Source organism: Haliotis rubra, unplaced genomic scaffold (assembly GCF_003918875.1).
Source record: "Haliotis rubra isolate DU_JTF1 unplaced genomic scaffold, ASM391887v1 Scf535, whole genome shotgun sequence".
In the NCBI taxonomy this organism is placed as follows: domain Eukaryota; kingdom Metazoa; phylum Mollusca; class Gastropoda; order Lepetellida; family Haliotidae; genus Haliotis; species Haliotis rubra.
In genome coordinates, this window is record NW_025767230.1 from 602775 (window position 1) to 622947 (window position 20173).

At 38.2% G+C, this 20173-nt stretch overlaps 1 protein-coding gene and 1 long non-coding RNA gene across 5 annotated transcripts in view; one reads left to right on the plus strand and one right to left on the minus strand.

The window, feature by feature from the left end:
• Window positions 1-20173, plus strand: part of LOC124253219 (amine oxidase [flavin-containing]-like) — a 90356-nt gene that overhangs the window by 23978 nt on the left and 46205 nt on the right. The window contains 3 exon segments of the mRNA XM_046686944.1: window positions 13765-13859; window positions 15639-15776; window positions 19023-19127. Coding sequence (XP_046542900.1) covers window positions 13765-13859; window positions 15639-15776; window positions 19023-19127 — 338 coding nt within the window.
• On the minus strand, window positions 1858-12841 carry LOC124253220. 4 transcript variants are annotated; one of them, XR_006892141.1, is made up of 5 exons: window positions 12357-12841; window positions 9174-9240; window positions 8853-8959; window positions 7268-7350; window positions 1858-2302 (listed from the first exon to the last, which is right to left on the minus strand). It is a non-coding gene; the product is annotated as an uncharacterized LOC124253220 (long non-coding RNA). The 4 variants fall into 4 exon arrangements; XR_006892138.1 differs by lacking the exon at window positions 9174-9240; XR_006892139.1 differs by having other exon boundaries at window positions 8853-9240.

A 20173-nucleotide genomic window follows, 5' to 3' on the forward strand; every position in this document is an offset into this window, starting at 1 on the left:
GGCATACCAGACGACTCCTGAATAAACTGGGGCTCCGACGGATATTTGCCTGATATGACTACCATTGCCTGTATGTCTGGTCTGGCATACCATCTAAACAGAGCCCATTCTTACAGCCCATTTTGAGCCAGTCGAGGGACTAGTTCTCCCATCATTCGACTCCTGGACTATTCCTGATATTTGCCTGATGTCTGGTCTTACCATCTAAACAGAGCCCATGAGCCATTCAGGACTATTCCAGTATTCTTATCATACACTGAGGCATACCAGAGGACTCCTGAATAAACTGGGGCTCCGACACAGATATTTGCCAAATGTCTGGTAGTGGTGTAACGATTCATCGATAGTATCGATGTTTGCATCGTCAACTACGCGATATGAGAGCATCGATACAAAACACATTTAGGCAATATATCAGGATATTTATATCGCAAGGGTCCTTGATACATCGATGTATCGCAACAGGAGACGATATATCCCGATACTACTTAAATACTACTTAAAGTTGTAAGGAGTATTGCATTAGAAGTAGGAAGGGAGTCTCTTTGAAATACTTCTAAATTTTAAAAACAAACTGAACCTTCTGAATCTGTTTGTGTCTGCCATCTTTGTTAGATGAACAAAGGAGTTGGTGTATCAGTGAAAGAATGTGAACATTTTTCAATCTCTGTGAATTGTAAAAGACTTGTCTTTAAGTAATTGAAACATGTTTTAGTTGTTTGACAAATAACACCATTTATTAACAACTATGAACGATGTCTTAGCTTTGTTAAGAAAGAGAAGATATATTTAGAAAGCATACTTAAGAGTTTTTTTCAGTGATTCTGGTATAAATTACATTGAAATGTCAGTAAAAGCATTGGTGCAGAAACACAACTTTCCAAGGGAAGCCTAGATCAAAGGTTTATGTTTGAATTGTACTTTCTTAAGCATTAAATGCTGAAACTTCATTACATGAACAGCCTTTTAAGTGTGTGTGAATGTTGCACATGTTCTGCTGTATAACAAATAAAGATTCAGTCATTATATCTATCATATATGTCCTGTGTTTAGAATTGTAAAGTATCGGGATACGTATCGTATCGCCATCACTGTATTGCGATGATAATCGTCTCGCAGGTTCCTTGCCAATACTTTATTGATATATTGTATCGCCTCATTAAACTGGTATCAGGATATATCGTCTCGCCACTTAGGCACCGATACACAGCTCTAATGTCTGGTATGACTACCATCTAAACAGAGCCATTCAGGACTATTCCAGTATTCTTATCATACACTGAGGCATACCAGACGACTCCTGAATAAACTGGGGCTCCGACACGGATATTTGCCTGATGTCTGGTATGAATACCATCTAAATACAGCCCATTTTGAGCCAGTCGGGTGTATTCCGGTTCTCCCATCATACACTTAGGCATACCAGAGGACTCCTGAATAAACTAGGGCTCTTACACTGATATTTGCCTGCATGTCTGGTCTGACTACCATCTGAATAAATTGTGAGCCAGGGGCTCATACATTGACACGACTCCTGATAAACTTTGCCAAATGTCTGGTCTGGTCTAAATACCACCTAACCAAAGCCCATTTTGATCCAGTCGGGACTATTCCCGTTTTCTTATCATACACTGAGGCATACTGGACGACTCCTGAATAAACTTGGGCTCTTACACTGATATTTGCCTGATGTGTGGTCTGAATACCATCTAAACACAGCCCATCACCGCACTAGATCCGCAAGTGCTACCACCCCACGCCCCTATTTTTTCCAAATCAGCTTCGGAGACTCCACCATGGAAAATGGAACCACATTCCACCCCAGTGCGAACCAATGATAGGAACAAGAAAAAATTGTAAGTTTAATAATTACTATTTATTAAACCAAATAGTTTTGACATTCTTATTTGCATAACTTTGCAAAAAATTGTAATTGTGGCATTTACACTTCTCTGATCGAGACCTTGACTAACATTTGTCAGGTTAAATTGATGACAATGTTGTTCTGTGATAAGGTGTTTCACTCTTAGAGGGTGGGTTCAAATCACACAAGGGATTCACTCCACCCTCTACCAGCAAAGTACTAGTATCTGTACTATACTGGGAAAGTGAATTCCCAAATGTAACATCCCTTAGAAATGATCTGAATATTTATTAAGTTAATTTCATTCTTAAAATGTGTGCCATCTCTTCCTTGTCCTTTGCTGCTGTATTTTCTGCTTGTTCATCATTTTTGTTCTCAGCTGAACATAAGAGCATTCGTGCTTGGAAATCTGTAGAAATGACTGAATGGTCTCCGTTTCTGAAATATAACAAAGTTTTCAAAAGTATGTTAAAACATCAAGGTACAGTGAGTATCATCACTCAGCTTCTAGTCCTATAGTCTTTACCCAACTCCCCAACTTAAGGTTTTATTAGGACAAGTAAACATTTGCCATTTTAAGATTTAGCTAATTTGTTATCATTATGAGGACTTGTGGCCTAAATATACTATTCACGCTTTGCTATGAATTAAATCATTGATTCAACAGAAAACTATAATGTGGGATCAAATTTGGTTTAAATATCTAAGCTTATTGTAAGCATGGATCCTAGGTTTCAGTATGTCATTTCATCTTGTGGATCCCATACCTGCTATTGACAGGTGTTGTTTGTTTGTAAATGACTCGTTCCATGATTTGCAAAATGGTTGATTGGTGCCATTAAAACCATTTTTATGGTTACTCATGTATCAAGTGCATAAGGTTAGACAAAAGTAGCTGTTTGCCTAAAGAAGGGTTACTATATTATTATTTATCCAGTTTTAAATGTATACAATTTCAAATTATAAATCTATGTGTAAGTATAGTTGGGAATTTTTGTGATCCTTAGCAAAGTGTGAGTAGTATATGTTAGTTTCTAATCAATGCAATATACAATATAACAATCTATAGTCATTAAATTAAGTTTGCTATAACGTAGAATAGAAATAGTTCTATAAAGATGAAGCCTTGAGTATTCAGGAAACTTTAATCTGGTAACATGGCTGAAAATTGAATGGGAGTGACTGCCACTGTCTATGAGTGAAATGAGGGTCAGCACTAGTAGTGAGTGAGTTTAGTTTTTAGCTATGACAAGCGAACGCTTAAACCACTAGGCTACCCCTCCGCCCATCAACCCTAGTAGTAGTAAGCGCTTCATTAAGCAGATACAGACTGAATACCACAGAGAAAGGGAAAGGTGGGAGGATGTCCAGATAGATACTGGTTAACTTTATTGCTTAGTGTTTATCAAACAAGTGAAATAATGATGAAACAAAACATTGACGATATTAATATGCAGCAACATACACATGTTTTGGTATATACTTAGAGAAATTATTACGGCAATGATAAAATAATCAAAGCAACAAGAAAGTAATTGAACAAAAAAGACATTTTAATTAAAACAACATTTTGATTGACAAAAAATGGCAGCATTAGGTTTTTGTATAACAAAGGTCTGAACTGAAAATATGTAAAAAAAAAAGGAACATATCTGATTCACTTAACTTCTAAACCAAACTTCATAAAATTCTGCATACAATTGGCTCAGAGATTTTTCTCCAAATCTCCTACATGTCATGCATGATGCAATTGGAACCAGTTGATTACATATGTCAGCAGTATGTCAGCCAAGTTCTAGCAGTGCTAAAGGCTAAGGGTTAGTTATCTAGTTAGAAAAAGACATGGTATGTTTTCAGATTTGAGAGTTTTGTTGTGTATTTGATAAACAGAAATTACATTTAGAGCACATAAGTTTAGCTTGAGGTTTGAAATGTAAACAATTTTGGCATTGACTACTCAATGAAACCCACAAATCTAGAAAACATACAGTATGTACTGACACTGTAGAATACAAACATGATTTGTCATTTTTGTAATTTTTATCTATCTAGGTGACACATATCATTTGAAGTGTTGAATCATAACTGACATCAGTCAATACAGACTGCAAGGAAGAAATCTTAACCCTTTAGTATGTATGATTTAATACTACAGCTCAGTGCACAGTACTACAGCTGAGTGCACAGTGTGACAACCAAACCCAACTTATCCATATGATATAACTAGATTACAAACTGATTAGTGAAACAGCCTCTTTAGGGATACACAGTTTCATTACATTCGACAGTAGTCAAGTGAACTACAGAGAGTTTGGTATATACACTATATATGATGTGTAATAGGGGTGTCTGATACGCGAATGTATCGATGCATCGATACATTTTACTGACGATACGATACGATGCGATACATGCTTGCGTGTATCGATTCCTATTTTAAAACTTTATCGATTCAAATTTTTATGCTATATCCATCTCCTTCAAAGTCTTGATAGTAAAATTATACTGAGATCGCTCCGATAAATAGATGTAGCTAGCTTTACTTAACAAATAGGTTGGAAACTAACAGCTTTTGTGATTGGCTAGACTATTTTGATGGACCAATCAGCGAGCGCGTACGTTGCCGGTAAGGTAATGCTATGAAAAGACGCGAAAATTATGTATCGCGATACGTATCGTATCGTGACCTTAAAATCGTGATACGTATCGTATTGTGAGATTGGTGTATCGTGACACCCCTAATGTGTAACCCAATGGTGTACTGATAATACATATGATGTGTTGCCCACAGGTCTACTGATTGTATGATGTGTTGCCCTCAGGTCTATGGGTGATATATAAGATGCATTGCCCTAAGGTCTATGGGTGATATATAAGATGCATTGCCCTAAGGTCTATGGGTGATATATAAGATGCATTGCCCTAAGGTCTACTGGTGATATATAAGATGCGTTGCCCTTAGGTCTACTAGGGACATATAAGATGTGTTGACCACAGGTCTACTGATTGTATGATGTCTTGCCCTAAGGTCTACTGGTGATATATATCATGTGTTGCCTAAGGTCTACTGGTAATATATCTGATGTGTTGCCCTCAGGTCTATGGGTGATATATAAGATGCATTGCCCTAAGGTCTACTGGTGATATATAAGATGTGTTGCCCTAAGGTCTACTGGTGATACATAAGATGTGTGATGGGCCCTAAAGGTCTCTGATTGTATGATGTTTTGCCCTAAGGTCTACTGGTGATATATAAGATGTGTTGCCTACAGGTCTACTGGTGATATATAAGATGTGTTGACCAAAAGTCTACTGGTGATATATATGACGTGTTGCAAACAGGTCTACTGTTGATATATACGATGTGTTGCCCTAAGGTCTACTGGTGATATATAAAATGTGTTGCCCTAAGGTCTACTGGTGATATATAAGATGTGTTGCCCTAAGGTCTCCTGGTGATATATAAGATGCATTGCCCTAAGGTCTACTGGTGATATATAAGATGTTTTGCCCTACGGTCTACTGGTAATATGTATGATGTGTTGCCCTCAGGTCTATGGGTGATATATAAGATGCATTGCCCTATGGTCTACTGGTAATAAATATGATGTGTTGCCCTCAGGTCTACTGGTGATATTTAAGATGCATTGCCCTCAGGTCTACTGGTGATATATATCATGTGTTGCCTAAGGTCTACTGGTAATATATATGATGTGTTGCCCTCAGGTCTATGGGTGATATATAAGATGCGTTGCCCTAAGGTCTACTGGTGATACATAAGATGTGTTGTCTTAAGGTCTACTGGTGATATATAAGATGTGTTGCCCTAAGGTCTACTGGTGATATATATGATGTGTTGCCCTAAGGTCTACTGGTGATATATGTGATGTGTTGCCAAAAGGTCTACTGGTGATATATAAGATGTGTTGGACAGAGGTCTACTGATTGTATGATGTGTTGCCCAAAGGTCTACTGGTGATATATATGATGTATTGCCCTAACGTCTACTGGTTATATATGTGTTGGCCACAGGTCTACTGGTAATATATATGATGTGTTGCCCTAAGGTCTACTGGTAATACATAAGATGTGTTGCCCAAAGGTCTACTGGTGATATATAAGATGTGTTGCCCTAAGGTCTACTGGTGATATATAAGATGTGTTGCCCTAAGGTCTACTGGTAATATATATGATGTGTTGCCCTAAGGTCTACTGGTGATATATAAGATGTGTTGCCCACAGGTCTACTGGTGATATATAAGATGTGTTGCCCTAAGGTCTACTGGTGATATATATATGATGTGTTGCCCTAAGGTCTACTGGTAATATATAAGATGTGTTGCCCTAAGGTCTACTGGTGATATATAAGATGTGTTGCCCTAAGGTCTACTGGTAATATATAAGATGTGTTGCCCTAAGGTCTACTGGTGATATGTAAGATGTGTTACTAAGGTCTACTGGTGATATATAAGATGTGTTGCCCTAAGGTCTACTGGTGATATATAAGATGTGTTGCCCTAAGGTCTACTGGTAATATATATGATGTGTTGCCCTAAGGTCTACTGGTGATATATAAGATGTGTTGCCCTAAGGTCTACTGGTGATATATAAGATGTGTTGCCCTAAGGTCTACTGGTGATATATATGATGTGTTGCCCTAAGGTCTACTGGTGATATATAAGATGTGTTGCCCTAAGGTCTACTGGTGATATATATGATGTGTTGCCCTAAGGTCTACTGGTGATATATATATGATGTGTTGCCCACAGGTCTACTGGTAATATATATGATGTGTTGCCCTAAGGTCTACTGGTAATACATAAGATGTGTTGCCCAAAGGTCTAATGGTGATATATAGGATGTGTTGCCCTAAGGTCTACTGGTGATATATAAGATGTGTTGCCCTAAGGTCTACTGGTAATATATATGATGTGTTGCCCTAAGGTCTACTGATAATATATATGATGTGTTGCCCTAAGGTCTACTGATAAAGGGTGATATATAAGATGTGTTGCCCTAATGGTCTGTAAAAATAACAGATTGGATGTGTTGCCCAAAGGTTTAAAAGTGATATATAGGATGTGTTGCCCAATGGGCTGTGATTATAACAGATATGATGTGTTACCCAACATTCTGCTGAATATTAATACATATATATATATATATAGAAGTTGCCTGATGGTCAACAAGATACATCCTATTCATCATCAACACAGACCTTTAGACAACACATCCTAGTTGCATACAATGGAATTTAGCTTGATTGATTTACTAATGACCTGCCAAGGGATATCATAAAGCGGTCGAGATAAACACATTCTTGACCTTGTATAATGATATGATATGTTATTGGTGTTCACTTATCTTGATATCTAGAAAGACACTACTAAAAACTGGTGGTACCTTTTGACTTCAAGTCATCTGCTGATGAACAGTATATCCACCTTTACATTTCAGTACTTTCTCACAGATACTACATCTGAATCCTGAAAAGATAAACAAAGAAAATGTATCTGCTGACATGGAATAGAGGTGTCTTCAGTTCTCATTTGCTGAATTTCCTGTGTATGAAGGACACCAAAACATTAATGCAAATGTATCAACAATTACATGAATCATTTGATAACAACCCATTTAAACACCTGATACAATTATGTAAAACAAATTTAATTGAGAACCCACCCATCCCCACCCCAACCGGCCCAAGTGATATGAACATAATGGTGTCAGAACTTTAATACACCTGATTATCCGATGGAAGATTGAATTGTTGACAACAGACAAACAACAAAATGTAGGGAATATGTTAATTTGTATACTCTGTATTGAAAAATGCCAATCTTTTCTGAATTGTGTGCACTACGAAACACGACACGCAACAGCTCTCCATGAAACTGTGGTAAGATATGAATACATAGTAACCTAAAAGTGAAAATGATATCTCTATTATAAAGACATGATTATTGCAGGGATAAATTTTTGAATTGCAAATGTTTGGACATCAATCAAGTGCAAAAGTCAATAGAAAAGCTTAAAAATGTTGAAAATTACCCTATTGATATGTGAAAAGAGCAAATTCTGCCAATTTTCAAAATTTCTACATTTTCTGTAAAGTTTTCCATGATCAGAACCACAATACTTGTCTGGAACTGCTTGTTATGAGAGTATATACAGTTTTTCTTTAAATTTTTCATATATGTCATCAAAGACAGACTATCTGTATATAAGGCTATTCCATGTCTAACAATTAATCTCTTATTGGCCATTTTGAATTTCTTGATACTTTTATAAATAGTAAAAGATCCTGTATTGAGATAATACCTAAAACATGTATTGCTGCACTCGGTACTGATCGGCACACTACCATTCAAGATAACTGTACTAATATTGAGAAGGATTAAACAAATTGCAAAGATTCATGAGGCATTACTTCATCCGGGTATTGCAAGTTTGTGGTGCTGAATTCTAAAGGTAGGCCAGAACAATGTTTAGGTTAGGAATGCCACGATACATCGATACTTTTTCTAAGACGATACAATCATTGATACATTCAAAACTCTATCATTATTTGTTTTGAAAGTATTGATTTAAACATGTTTTAATATGTATCGTTCACATTTTGCAATTGTATCATGTTTTTTATGTTATGAGAGTTATAAATGATTATTTTTCATACACAAAGATGGGAAATTAGAACTTTTTTAATCTCTGAGAATAGAAAATGTTGATCTTTTCAAGGACTCTTATAAAATATAAAATATTTAATGTTCAAAATGTAACTAATTTTACACAATAATGCAGCGAAAATAGGTATCATGATACATATCGAATCATGTCATGAGTATCGTGATATGTATCGATTCATGAAACTTATGTATCGTGACATCCCTAGTTAAGGTAGAAATAAATTTAACAAAGCTGTAAAATTGGTATTCACAACTTAAATCTACTAACATGAAGGTATTGATCTCTGGATCACATAACCTACCCCTTCCTCCCTTTGGAATGCCTGAGACTCCCCCTCGGATTCTGCAATTTGAAGGTCACATTTCTCCTCTGCCAAGCTCAACGTGTCTTGGTCCCGTTCATAGTTGTCTGTATTATGTAACATTAAAATGTTAACAATATTATTCTCAAAATGATTATGAACTTAAATTCAAAACTGAGCTTAAGAAATAATATTTTTTCTTCTGAACTGATAAAGTATTTAAAATTCTACATGATTTAGTTATCACCCTAACAACATACATAAATTATGAATTTACAATGTTTCATATTCAGAAACCATTGTAAAATAAAATTAACTTACCGGGCATAAACTGGATTGGATAGGATTTCCATGTCTAACAGGACCATCCAAGACTAGCAATTAGTCTCTGAATATATATAATTTTGATAGAATCAAACAAATCCTTTTAAACTGAAAAGGAGCTCCAGTGAGATGGGAGATTCCTGAAACTAAGTAAATCTAGACTTGCTTAAATTAGGTCTTTATCATTGCAGAAAGGCATAGACGGAAGTAAAAATAATGCAGTTCAGGAACTATGAGACAGGCTAGATCTTTCCTGACTTTTTACAGTCTATGTCAGCTTTGATCTTGAGATGAAGGGTGACCAAAGGAAAAAACTTGTGCCATCAAGTCAATTTGATTGGAATTTAAGAATACCCATAATATCATAGTTTCAATTTACTCACACAATATACAAAGTTATGTCTTTATTCATGGGTTGCTTCTAAGTCATGTTCAGGATTTTGTTAGTCATCCATGCATAAAGGTAAAACTCACCAGTAATACAAAATGTTGATTTCTTTCAGGTTTATTTTTAATTTACTATTCATAATAATAATCATCGATTCTATGATTTATATCAATACTGTCTGCCCAGTGCTGCTCAGAGATGTTGGTATTAGTCGACAATGCAAACTATTAGCCGATGATGGACCAATGATGAATAGCACACTACCTGAATAGATGCATCAAAGAGGCATTTCTGAAACTGTTATTATGGCTTTGTAAAGGTAACTTACAACAGGAAGAGGCTTTAATTCTTACTGTTTGTACTGAAAGAAATGTTAAACTTCACCTCCATTTTTAAAAAAGAGAAATAGTTTGTTTAAGAAACCCCCGCTTTGAACAAAATTACCCTTTTATGCAATTTGACTGCTAAGTGAACTTAAAAAACCATAAAAGACTAATAACATATCCCTGCATAGAAACAGTTGGTCTATTGACCAACCAATAAGTTATAACATGTCTCAATGTGTTTAGTGAGATCCATCCTTGATTTTTCAGTTAATCTTATCCTGTCCACTGGTATTTACCCTCTTTCCTATGTTACACAATGTACAGGATTTAGACTTTGAAATGAGGAAATGTCCCTGCATTAAACATACAAAGATAAGAGTAGCTGCAATGGAATTATGAAAGCTCAAAAAGGGAATTCTGACTGTATTCATGCACAATATTGAATTAACAGATTCAAGTGCACCAGTGAAGTGGAAAATCTCTAGCATTTGAAACTATATCAAGTTTGGACCAAGTGCAGAAAAATACAACGTAACCAACATTTATGGTTGTCAGTTGAGTAACCTGTGAGTGGGAGGATGTATTGCTCATAATTATGCTGGCTGAGTGGCAGTGGCATGTGGACAGACATGGTTATAGTCCTGGGCCAAATGAAAGAAAAGTTTTTATCTTTTAGGATCTCTCAGCATCAGTAAATGTGTTTTCTGGTAATTAGAAATTCTTGTCATAATCAGCCACAAAATGTATCAGGTTACTAAAAACAAACAAGGTTTGACCCAGACAGCCTTTACTTGTAGGTAATAAGGTGGTAGGCTACAATCTTTGTACTCATATGGAGATAATTATTATTATTAGCATGAAAATGGTGCAACATATACATTTCATCACTATACACTGATATTTTCACTCTGATAGACCAGTGGAGGAGATACACTGCACATAAACACCCAAAGGGGCAGGGTTCAAAGCAGGAGTACAAAAAGCTATATTTGAAAGTTAGAAACTCTTGATATAAATAATGTAACTGAAACATATTATGGTCAAGAGAGCAAATGCATATTTCCTTTGCATGAACAATTTAGGAAATGTGTAGCTGATATAAAAATGTGTAGTTCAGCTATCAGAGGAAACAGCAAAGAGCAACAATGGAGAGTGCCATTATGAAACTATAACTACAAGTCTTCCTCAACACTGCACTATCAGCTCATTATTTGAGCAAACCCATGTCAATGAGTATTACCCCATGGTCAGAATATGCAGTGTGGGTGATAAAACCGATTGTAATGTGTTATGCTATGTCTACATTTGGCCTATAAGTAATTTTACTGAATTCAAGTCTTACAGATTTGGTTAGTTCCTGAAATTAGTAATGGTTATTGACTGTTTTGGGGGGTTTATTTATCTATTAGTTGGTAGATATTTATTTAAAATAAGAAAACAATATATCAGTGCAAAAAGTCAGTCTGATACCCTGAATATCAGGCGTCAGAATGAGAGATGTTTTGGGTGTTTTTTGCCGCACCTGAACTGCGCCTAAAAGTAAAAGGTCAATTTCACCCACTGAGTGAACATAAAATCATACAGCTGTGATTAGCTCTTTTGGTTGTGGATCTACAGTAGTTGGCCATAAGTGAGTCATCAATAGTGAAATTCACATAGACTTTCATGTTAATTAACTCTTGCAAGAATAATTTTCATACATTTAGTTTCGGTGGAATTGCTTTCAGCACTTATCTACCAGCTGGGAAATCATCTCAGCTTTGTACACATAATTTCCTTTCAATTTTCCGAGGATTATTAAGAAAACTGCAACTTCTTAAACAACATATATTAGACATACCAATCAGGTTTAACATGTCTATGGGATTGATAAAAATTAAGTTGTATTTATGGTGCTTAATCAGGTGTCATTCGATAACTAATCAATGGAAAGATGAAAGAAAATTATGTACACGTAGCTGAAGATGATTTCCAAGATGTTTGCAAACTTCTACTCAATTTATGAAAATTATTCTTGCAACAGTTAATTAACATGTAAGTCTATGGAAATTTCACTAATGATGACTCACTTATGGCCAACTACTGTACCCTGTAGTCTGTGTCACAGTCCCCTGAACCACAATATTATTTTCCCTACTGCCTTGCCCTTTCTGCAATGCTAAGGCCCTAAATGAAGCAAGTCTAGATTTTCTCAAGTTCTGGTTTCCCGGGGCTCCTTTTCAATTTATAATGCGTTTGTTTGTTGATATAAAAAAATTATATTCAGAGACTAAGCGATAGTCTAGCCCTAGGTGAGGATCAAGAAACAACATGATACGAAAACGTCACAATCGCGATCAAGTTACTAGCAAACAGTTTCTTCCAGTTGAGAAATCTTGAAATAGATTGTGTCATGGGACAGGCATCGCCTTTGAAACAATTGTACATGCTGCTTTTTCAACAAAATACTCCGATTACGATACATACCATGCATTTCCCAATGCTTTGTGCTGCCAAGTCACCTCGTGTAGTGCGCGAAAACTGTAGCAAAGGGGATCCGATTTGACACAAAACGTGAACGGGCCTTCGTGTGAAACATGAATTCAATTTATTTACAGATTATTACATCGTTATTTTGATTGAAGTATCAAATGTTTTAAGTATTTAAACGTGTTCTTGGTGGCACATTAGTCTTGTCTGTCAGCTCCCACAATATCTACAGACATTATTGAATTATTAGCTAAGTGTTCATTTCGACGTTGCCGCTTTTGAACTTTCACGTTTTTTGACGCACAGGAGCGTGAAGGCAAATCGCCGAAAGGTACTGCGAGCGAAACAGTGATGTTATGCTGAACACTTAACGATGTGTATATTTGAAAAAACTGTACAAAACCTAAGAGTATATATTTAGACAATAATTTCTCCATTGTTTATTTCTGAACATATATCCACGTGTTAGAGAATTTTATAGAAAACCCGTGTCGCCGAAGGTCGCAGACGTTATATACATGATATTTTTGTTTTTTCAATAACAGCACTGAAATTTTATAAAAATACAAAAGAAGCACACCCGAAGGTCCTGAGACGACCCTCTATCCAACCATCTAGTTTGGGATAGTTATTAAGGAAAATGAACATAGTTGTGACATGCAGATATTTAGGCGACAGAAATATATCCTTAGGGCGACAGCTGTCGCCTAAAGGTCGCACAAATGTCGCCCAAAGGTCGACTTTGTCTATATATATATATATATATATATATATATATATATATCTTTGCATTAAAATAAATTTCCATTTCGTGGACCAATCAATCGAAGCCGGCAGCGAAAGTCGCGTGATAACGTTCACCCCAGAGGTTGTTTGGTTCGATTAGCGAGTTTGAGGATATATTAAAGTTATTAAAATGGGTGACATGTCGTGGAAATCAGGCAGGATTTGTGGGGAAATGTATAATTGAGAGCGTAAATTTCGGCCTGAAATCGGAACGAGTCGATCTCGGTACGACAATCCAAGATGGCAGCCGCTGCTCCTTTACTCTATTTATATATACGATGTGTGTGTAGATCTATGGTCTATTGTATAACCTACATAGTGATAAAGGGTTCCTGTGCCGCCGCCATATAGCTGCAATATTGCTGTGGCGTAAAACAACAAACCAACCAAACCAAATTCAAAACTCATTTTTATTGCCTGATGTTTTTCTTACTGCTGAGGATTGGGGTAGCCTAAAACAACTCGTCATACCAACCAAACCAAATTCAATTTGTGAAGCTCATTTTTCGTTTTGCCTGATGTTTGGAAAATCAAATTCAGTCAGTCAGTCAGTCTTACTGCTGAGTAATCCTATGGTGTAGATGATACTGTATGTTTCATTTAATTCCTGCCATTTCAGGTTTGTCTGCTGCCAAGTTACTGCGAGAACAAGGTATTGATGTTGTTGTCCTCGAAGCCAGGGACCGAGTCGGAGGGAGGACTTTCACTATACAGGTAGGTACAGTGAAGACGGTGATGTCATTTTGATGCCAATAAAAGACTTTAGAGGGTGGACATAAATTGTATGAGTAAATACGGTAGATGTGGTAGATACAGTGTGTTGACGTCATCTTGAAACCAGTGGATGGGGTTATAGGGTGGACATTCTCTGTACAGGTAGGTGTGGTAGATACAGTGTGTTGTTGTCATCTTGAAACCAGTGGATAGGGTTATAGGGTGGACATTCTCTGTACAGGTAGGTGTGGTAGATACAGTGTGTTGACATCATCTTGAAACCAGTGGATGGGGTTATAGGGTGGACATTCTCTGTACAGGTAGATGTGGTAGATGTGGTTAGATGAAACCAGTGGATGTGTTATAGGGCGTCATCTCTGTAAACCAGTGGATGGGGTTATAGTGGTGGGCGTTCTCTGTACAGGTAGATGTGGTAGATACAGTGTGTTGACGTCATCTTGAAACCAGTGGATGGGGTTATAGGGTGGACATTCTCTGTACAGGTAGGTGTGGTAGATACAGTGTGTTGACGTCATCTTGAAACCAGTGGTGGGGTTATAGGGGACATTCTCTTACAGGTAGGGTGGGATACATTCATCTGTACAGGTTTAGATGTGGTAGATACAGTGTGTTGACGTCATCTTGAAACCAGTGGATGGGGTTATAGGGTGGACATTCTCTGTACAGGTAGGTGTGGTAGATACAGTGTGTTGACGTCATCTTGAAACCAGTGGATGGGGTTATAGGGTGGACATTCTCTGTACAGGTAGGTGTGGTAGATACAGTGTGTTGACGTCATCTTGAAACCAGTGGATGGGGTTATAGGGTGGACATTCTCTGTACAGGTAGGTGTGGTAGATACAGTGTGTTGACGTCATCTTGAAACCAGTGGATGGGGTTATAGGGTGGACAGTACAGGGATGGGGTATCTTTGAAACCATGGATGGGGGGTGGACATTCTCTGTACAGGTAGGTGGTAGATACAGTGTGTTGACGTCATCTTGAAACCAGTGGATGGGGTTATAGGGTGGACATTCTCTGTACAGGTAGGTGTGGTAGATACAGTGTGTTGACGTCATCTTGAAACCAGTGGATGGGGTTATAGGGTGGACATTCTCTGTACAGGTAAGTGTGGTAGATACAGTGTGTTGACGTCATCTTGAAACCAGTGGATTGGGTTATAGGGTGGACATTCTCTGTACAGGTAGATGTGGTAGATACAGTGTGTTGATGTCATCTTGAAACCAGTGGATTGGGTAATAGGGTGGACATTCTCTGTACAGGCAGGTGTGGTAGATACAGTGTGTTGATACAGTGTGTTGACGTCATCTTGAAACCAGTGGATGGGGTTATAGGGTGGACATTCTCTGTACAGGTAGGTGTGGTAGATACAGTGTGTTGACGTCATCTTGAAACCAGTGGATGGGGTTATAGGGTGGACATTCTCTGTACAGGTAGGTGTGGTAGATACAGTGTATGACGTCATCTTGATGTTGATGAAAGTGGTTATAGGTTGGCCATTCAAAGTACAGATACATACAGGAGGGATGGTGTTGACATCATGGATTAAGTCCATGTTGGAGGGTGGACATTCACTATAAGGTACACAATATGCACTGGGTTCATGTGTTGATATTGTTGTTTAAAGACTTACCCCAAAATGCCAACAACGTGCTCTGATCATTGACCTGATTTTGATAACCAAAGAATGTAAATGCCTGGGTTTTTTTTTATTTTGAGCCCAAATGAATTGACTTAAGTTCCACATATTTGTTTCAGAATGACAAGGTCAGATATGTTGACCTTGGAGGGGCCTACGTGGGGCCGACACAAAATCGCCTGCTGCGACTGGCGCGAGAGTTTGGCGTCAAAACGTTTCTCACCAACGAGGTTGAAGATTTGGCCTTTTTCTCAAGGGTAAACAGACTTTCGTTACATGTGTTTAAATGTGCTTACTCCAAAGTAACTGTGCTTTTTGTATTCTTGGATTAAGTAATGCATCGTTGAATACATATTAATCGACACACTCGACTTTAAGGTCACGATTCACATTTTGCGGGTGCTTGTTCCTGCATGTTTGTGTTTTTGAGGAGAGTGATGCACACACACGTTTAAGATTATTTAGTTATCAGGTGCTATAAAGAAACTTTTCTTTAGCTGACAATAATGCTTACACAATCAGGGCTCCAGATAACTTTTCAACATCAGGAGTACGTACTCCATATTTTTTCGACATAGGGGTACTGGAAAAACTTAAGAGTACATTTAGAGTACTGAATGGAATTTAATGGAGTGTGACTACAAGAATACGAACGAGTGATACTGGTAAGCAGTTCCTTCATTATTCGTACGACAGTTTGATTACTTGACCGTTTACAAGTTGTCGAGACACAGTCTTGTTTCTGAAAGAAACTTGTCATTTATTTCTGTGTTTACATATGCATGCCCAATTTTGACCAATCTAGCTGAACCGAGATGATTTGCTGAGGTACGCAGGTTCCTTAGCAACTGAAATTCCCCAAACATACGACAAGGGAAATCCCAATGTGTCGCTATCACGTAAATTCAAATATGGGACACTGCTTGAAATCAGATATGTTTTATATGAATACATCTCTAAATGATTCTAAGACCATACACCATTGCTGTGGTGCGTATCTGCTACGTTTTCTTAATTATTTCCTACTGCATCTTGCATATTTTTATCTGTACATATGCCGATACGGTCCTTATCTGGAGCCCTGCACAATGCTATAGGCTGTTCAAAACCACCCTCTACGAGCCATGGATATTTTGCAAACAGGAATGGCACAAAACAAGACAGGCATCGTTCATGACTTGCCACTATCCCTTTGTCCACATGATACATCACAGCAACAAGACTGCCTTATAAGGTGCAATAAAGGATGCCTGTTCACAATTCTGATGGACCTGTAATGGTCTGCAGAAGAATGTTTTAGCGATGCTTAAGTTACCCAGTGTCGTCAGTCTGGGTGTGGAAGTGTAATGATGTGCTGGAACACATCTCATGCTGGAACACATCTCATGCTGGAACACATCTCATGCTGGAACACATCTCATGCTGGAACACATCTCATGGTGGAACACATCTCATGCTGGAACACATCTCATGGTGGAACACATCTCATGAACACATCTCATGGTGGAACACATCTCATGCTGGAACACATCTCATGCTGGAACACATCTCATGCTGGAACACATCTCATGGTGGAACACATCTCATGGTGGAACACATCTCATGGTGGAACACATCTCATGCTGGAACACATCTCATGGTGGAACACATCTCATGGTGGAACACATCTCATGCTGGAACACATCTCATGGTGGAACACATCTCATGCTGGAACACATCTCTGGAACACATCTCATGGTGGAACACATCTCATGGTGGAACACATCTCATGGTGGAACACAACTCATGCTGGAACACATCTCATGCTGGAACACAACTCATGGTGGAACACATCTCATGGTGGAACACATCTCATGGTGGAACACATCTCATGCTGGAACACAACTCATGCTGGAACACATCTCATGGTGGAACACATCTCATGCTGGAACACATCTCATGGTGGAACACAACTCATGCTGGAACACAACATCTCATGGTGGAACACATCTCATAGTGGAACAACACAGGAAATCTGGAACACATCTCATGCTGGAACACATCTCATGGTGGAACACATCTCATGCTGGAACACAACTCATGGTGGAACACATCTCATGGTGGAACACATCTCATGCTGGAACACATCTCATGGTGGAACACATCTCATGGTGGAACACATCTCATGCTGGAACACATCTCATGGTGGAACACAATCTCATGCTGGAACACATCTCATGCTGGAACACATCTCATGCTGGAACACATCTCATGGTGGAACACACATCTCATGCTGGAACACATCTCATGCTGGAACACATCTCATGGCTGGAACACATCTCATGTGGAACACATCTCATGGTTCATGGTGGAACACATCTCATGCTGGAACACATCTCATGGTGGAACACATCTCTGGAACACATCTCATGCTGGAACACACATCTCAACTCATGGTGGAACACATCTCATGCTGGAACACATCTCATGGTGGGAATCTCATGCTGGAACACATCTCATGCTGGAACACATCTCATGCTGGAACACATCTCATGAACACATCTCATGCTGGAACACATCTCATGCTGGAACACATCTCATGCTGGAACACATCTCATGCTGGAACACATCTCATGCTGGAACACATCTCATGGTGGAACACATCTCATGCTGGAACACAACTCATGGTGGAACACAACTCATGGTGGAACACAATCTCATGGTGGAACACATCTCATGCTGGAACACATCTCATGCTGGAACACATCTCATGCTGGAACACATCTCATGCTGGAACACAACTCATGCTGGAACACAACTCATGCTGGAACACATCTCATGCTGGAACACATCTCATGCTGGAATGCTACTTGGTCAAAATTGGTTGAGATCATGTTATACTGTTTGTGCAAATGCGGGGATTTCGCTTCACGTTGCACAGCATAACACAGGTCCACACGGTACATGTGTTGTAACAGATTTTCCGAGACAGAATAGCACTGATGTGTCAGTCATTTTCTCCAGACCACTTCCCACAGAACATATCTACGAGTGTATTTATCTGCAATTGTCAGTCGCAGACCTAAGAACACTTACCAAGAACTTTGCCCTTGAGCAAAAACTTCTGACCACCTGCCAAACCACCATGACTGGCTTCTTTCTTCATCATTAAATATTATTAAAAGTTCATTCATTTGTTATTACACAAAGGATATTTGTTAATAAAGCATCACTGATATAAACATACATTTCACTGTGTTTGTTTAATTTTGGATTGAGTTTCTAAAAACTCCCTCTAAACCGACATCCCTCCATTTTTCACCGTCCCTGAGCAATGTCGGTTTAGAGGGAGTCCACTGTATTTAAGTATTGTTTTTCATGTTTTGTTCATGTAAGGTACAAATGTTTAACTGTTATTCCTCTATGAATGCATAAATCAAGAAACAATCCTTAAGAAGCACCTATGACTGCCCATGCATCATATATATTATTTCTAATCTGTAATAATGTTTCTATCCTAACAGGGCAGTATGAAGCGATTCAAAGGCACATTCCCACCAATGGGAGGGCTGTTCTCGTGGCTTGACATGAACAATTTGTTTCGTACCATCGACCAAATGGGGGAAGAGGTAGGAAAATGTAAACTATGTTGTTGTTCCATTACTTCCTAACACGGCCCTGAAGTGATTATGGAGATGCTCTATGCTGAGACTAGTGCAAGAGTACTACAGTAATGCAATAATATAAGAGTAATGCTATTTTTGAGGGCATAATCATTTGCAGAAGCCCGAAGTTTTCCAATAATTGCCCGACGAAGGAGGGCAGTTTAAAAAGACCCAGGGCTTCTGCAAATGATAATGCCCTCAAAAATAGCATTACCGTTATTATTATTCGGTAAGCCAATATTACCACTATTTAAAACGGGAATTCAGTTTGCTTTGACTTGTGTGACCCAGAATATCTGCCAGTCGAAAGCCAATTAATGTCGAATGAACCGTAAGCCCACTCGCCCACTATGACGTCACTTGACAACAGAACTGGTAGTGGCCCGTCGTTAAGGTTGAGCGCTCCAATATCATTTGCAGCGGCCGCAAATTTCTGATAATGGGAGGGCCGTTTCATGATAATTCCATGTATTTTAGCTATAATTTCAATTACGGTACACTATACTGTCCTGTATACTGGGTAAAAACAAATACAGGTTTTGTTATTGCTTGTATTGTTTAAAGAGAATACTAAACGACCTTCCGTGTAATGCCATTTTTGTTAAACGAGTTAATGATTTGGTATCAAACGCGAGCGAAAGCGAGTTTGATACTAAATCTTTCACAAGTTTAATAAAAATGGTATTTCACGGAAACGTGTTTAGTATTCTGTTTATTACTCTCCAACATAAATTGATAGAAACTGCCTACAGTGTGATGACTCTCAGCTTTCTGTGAGTCAAGCAAGGTCTATTACCATTGCGACAGAGGCATTCACACTGTGAGTAGTGTGACGTCATAACTGTAAACCATTATGACGTCATACATCTAGCGGTATTACACTAGTGTAATATTGCCGTAAAAATATTACACTGCAGTATCTTCCACAGGCGAGTAATAAAACCTAGTATTTCTTTTGTGAAATCCATTCATAAATAATGTTTCCCTCTGAGGTTGAATAACAAAACAAT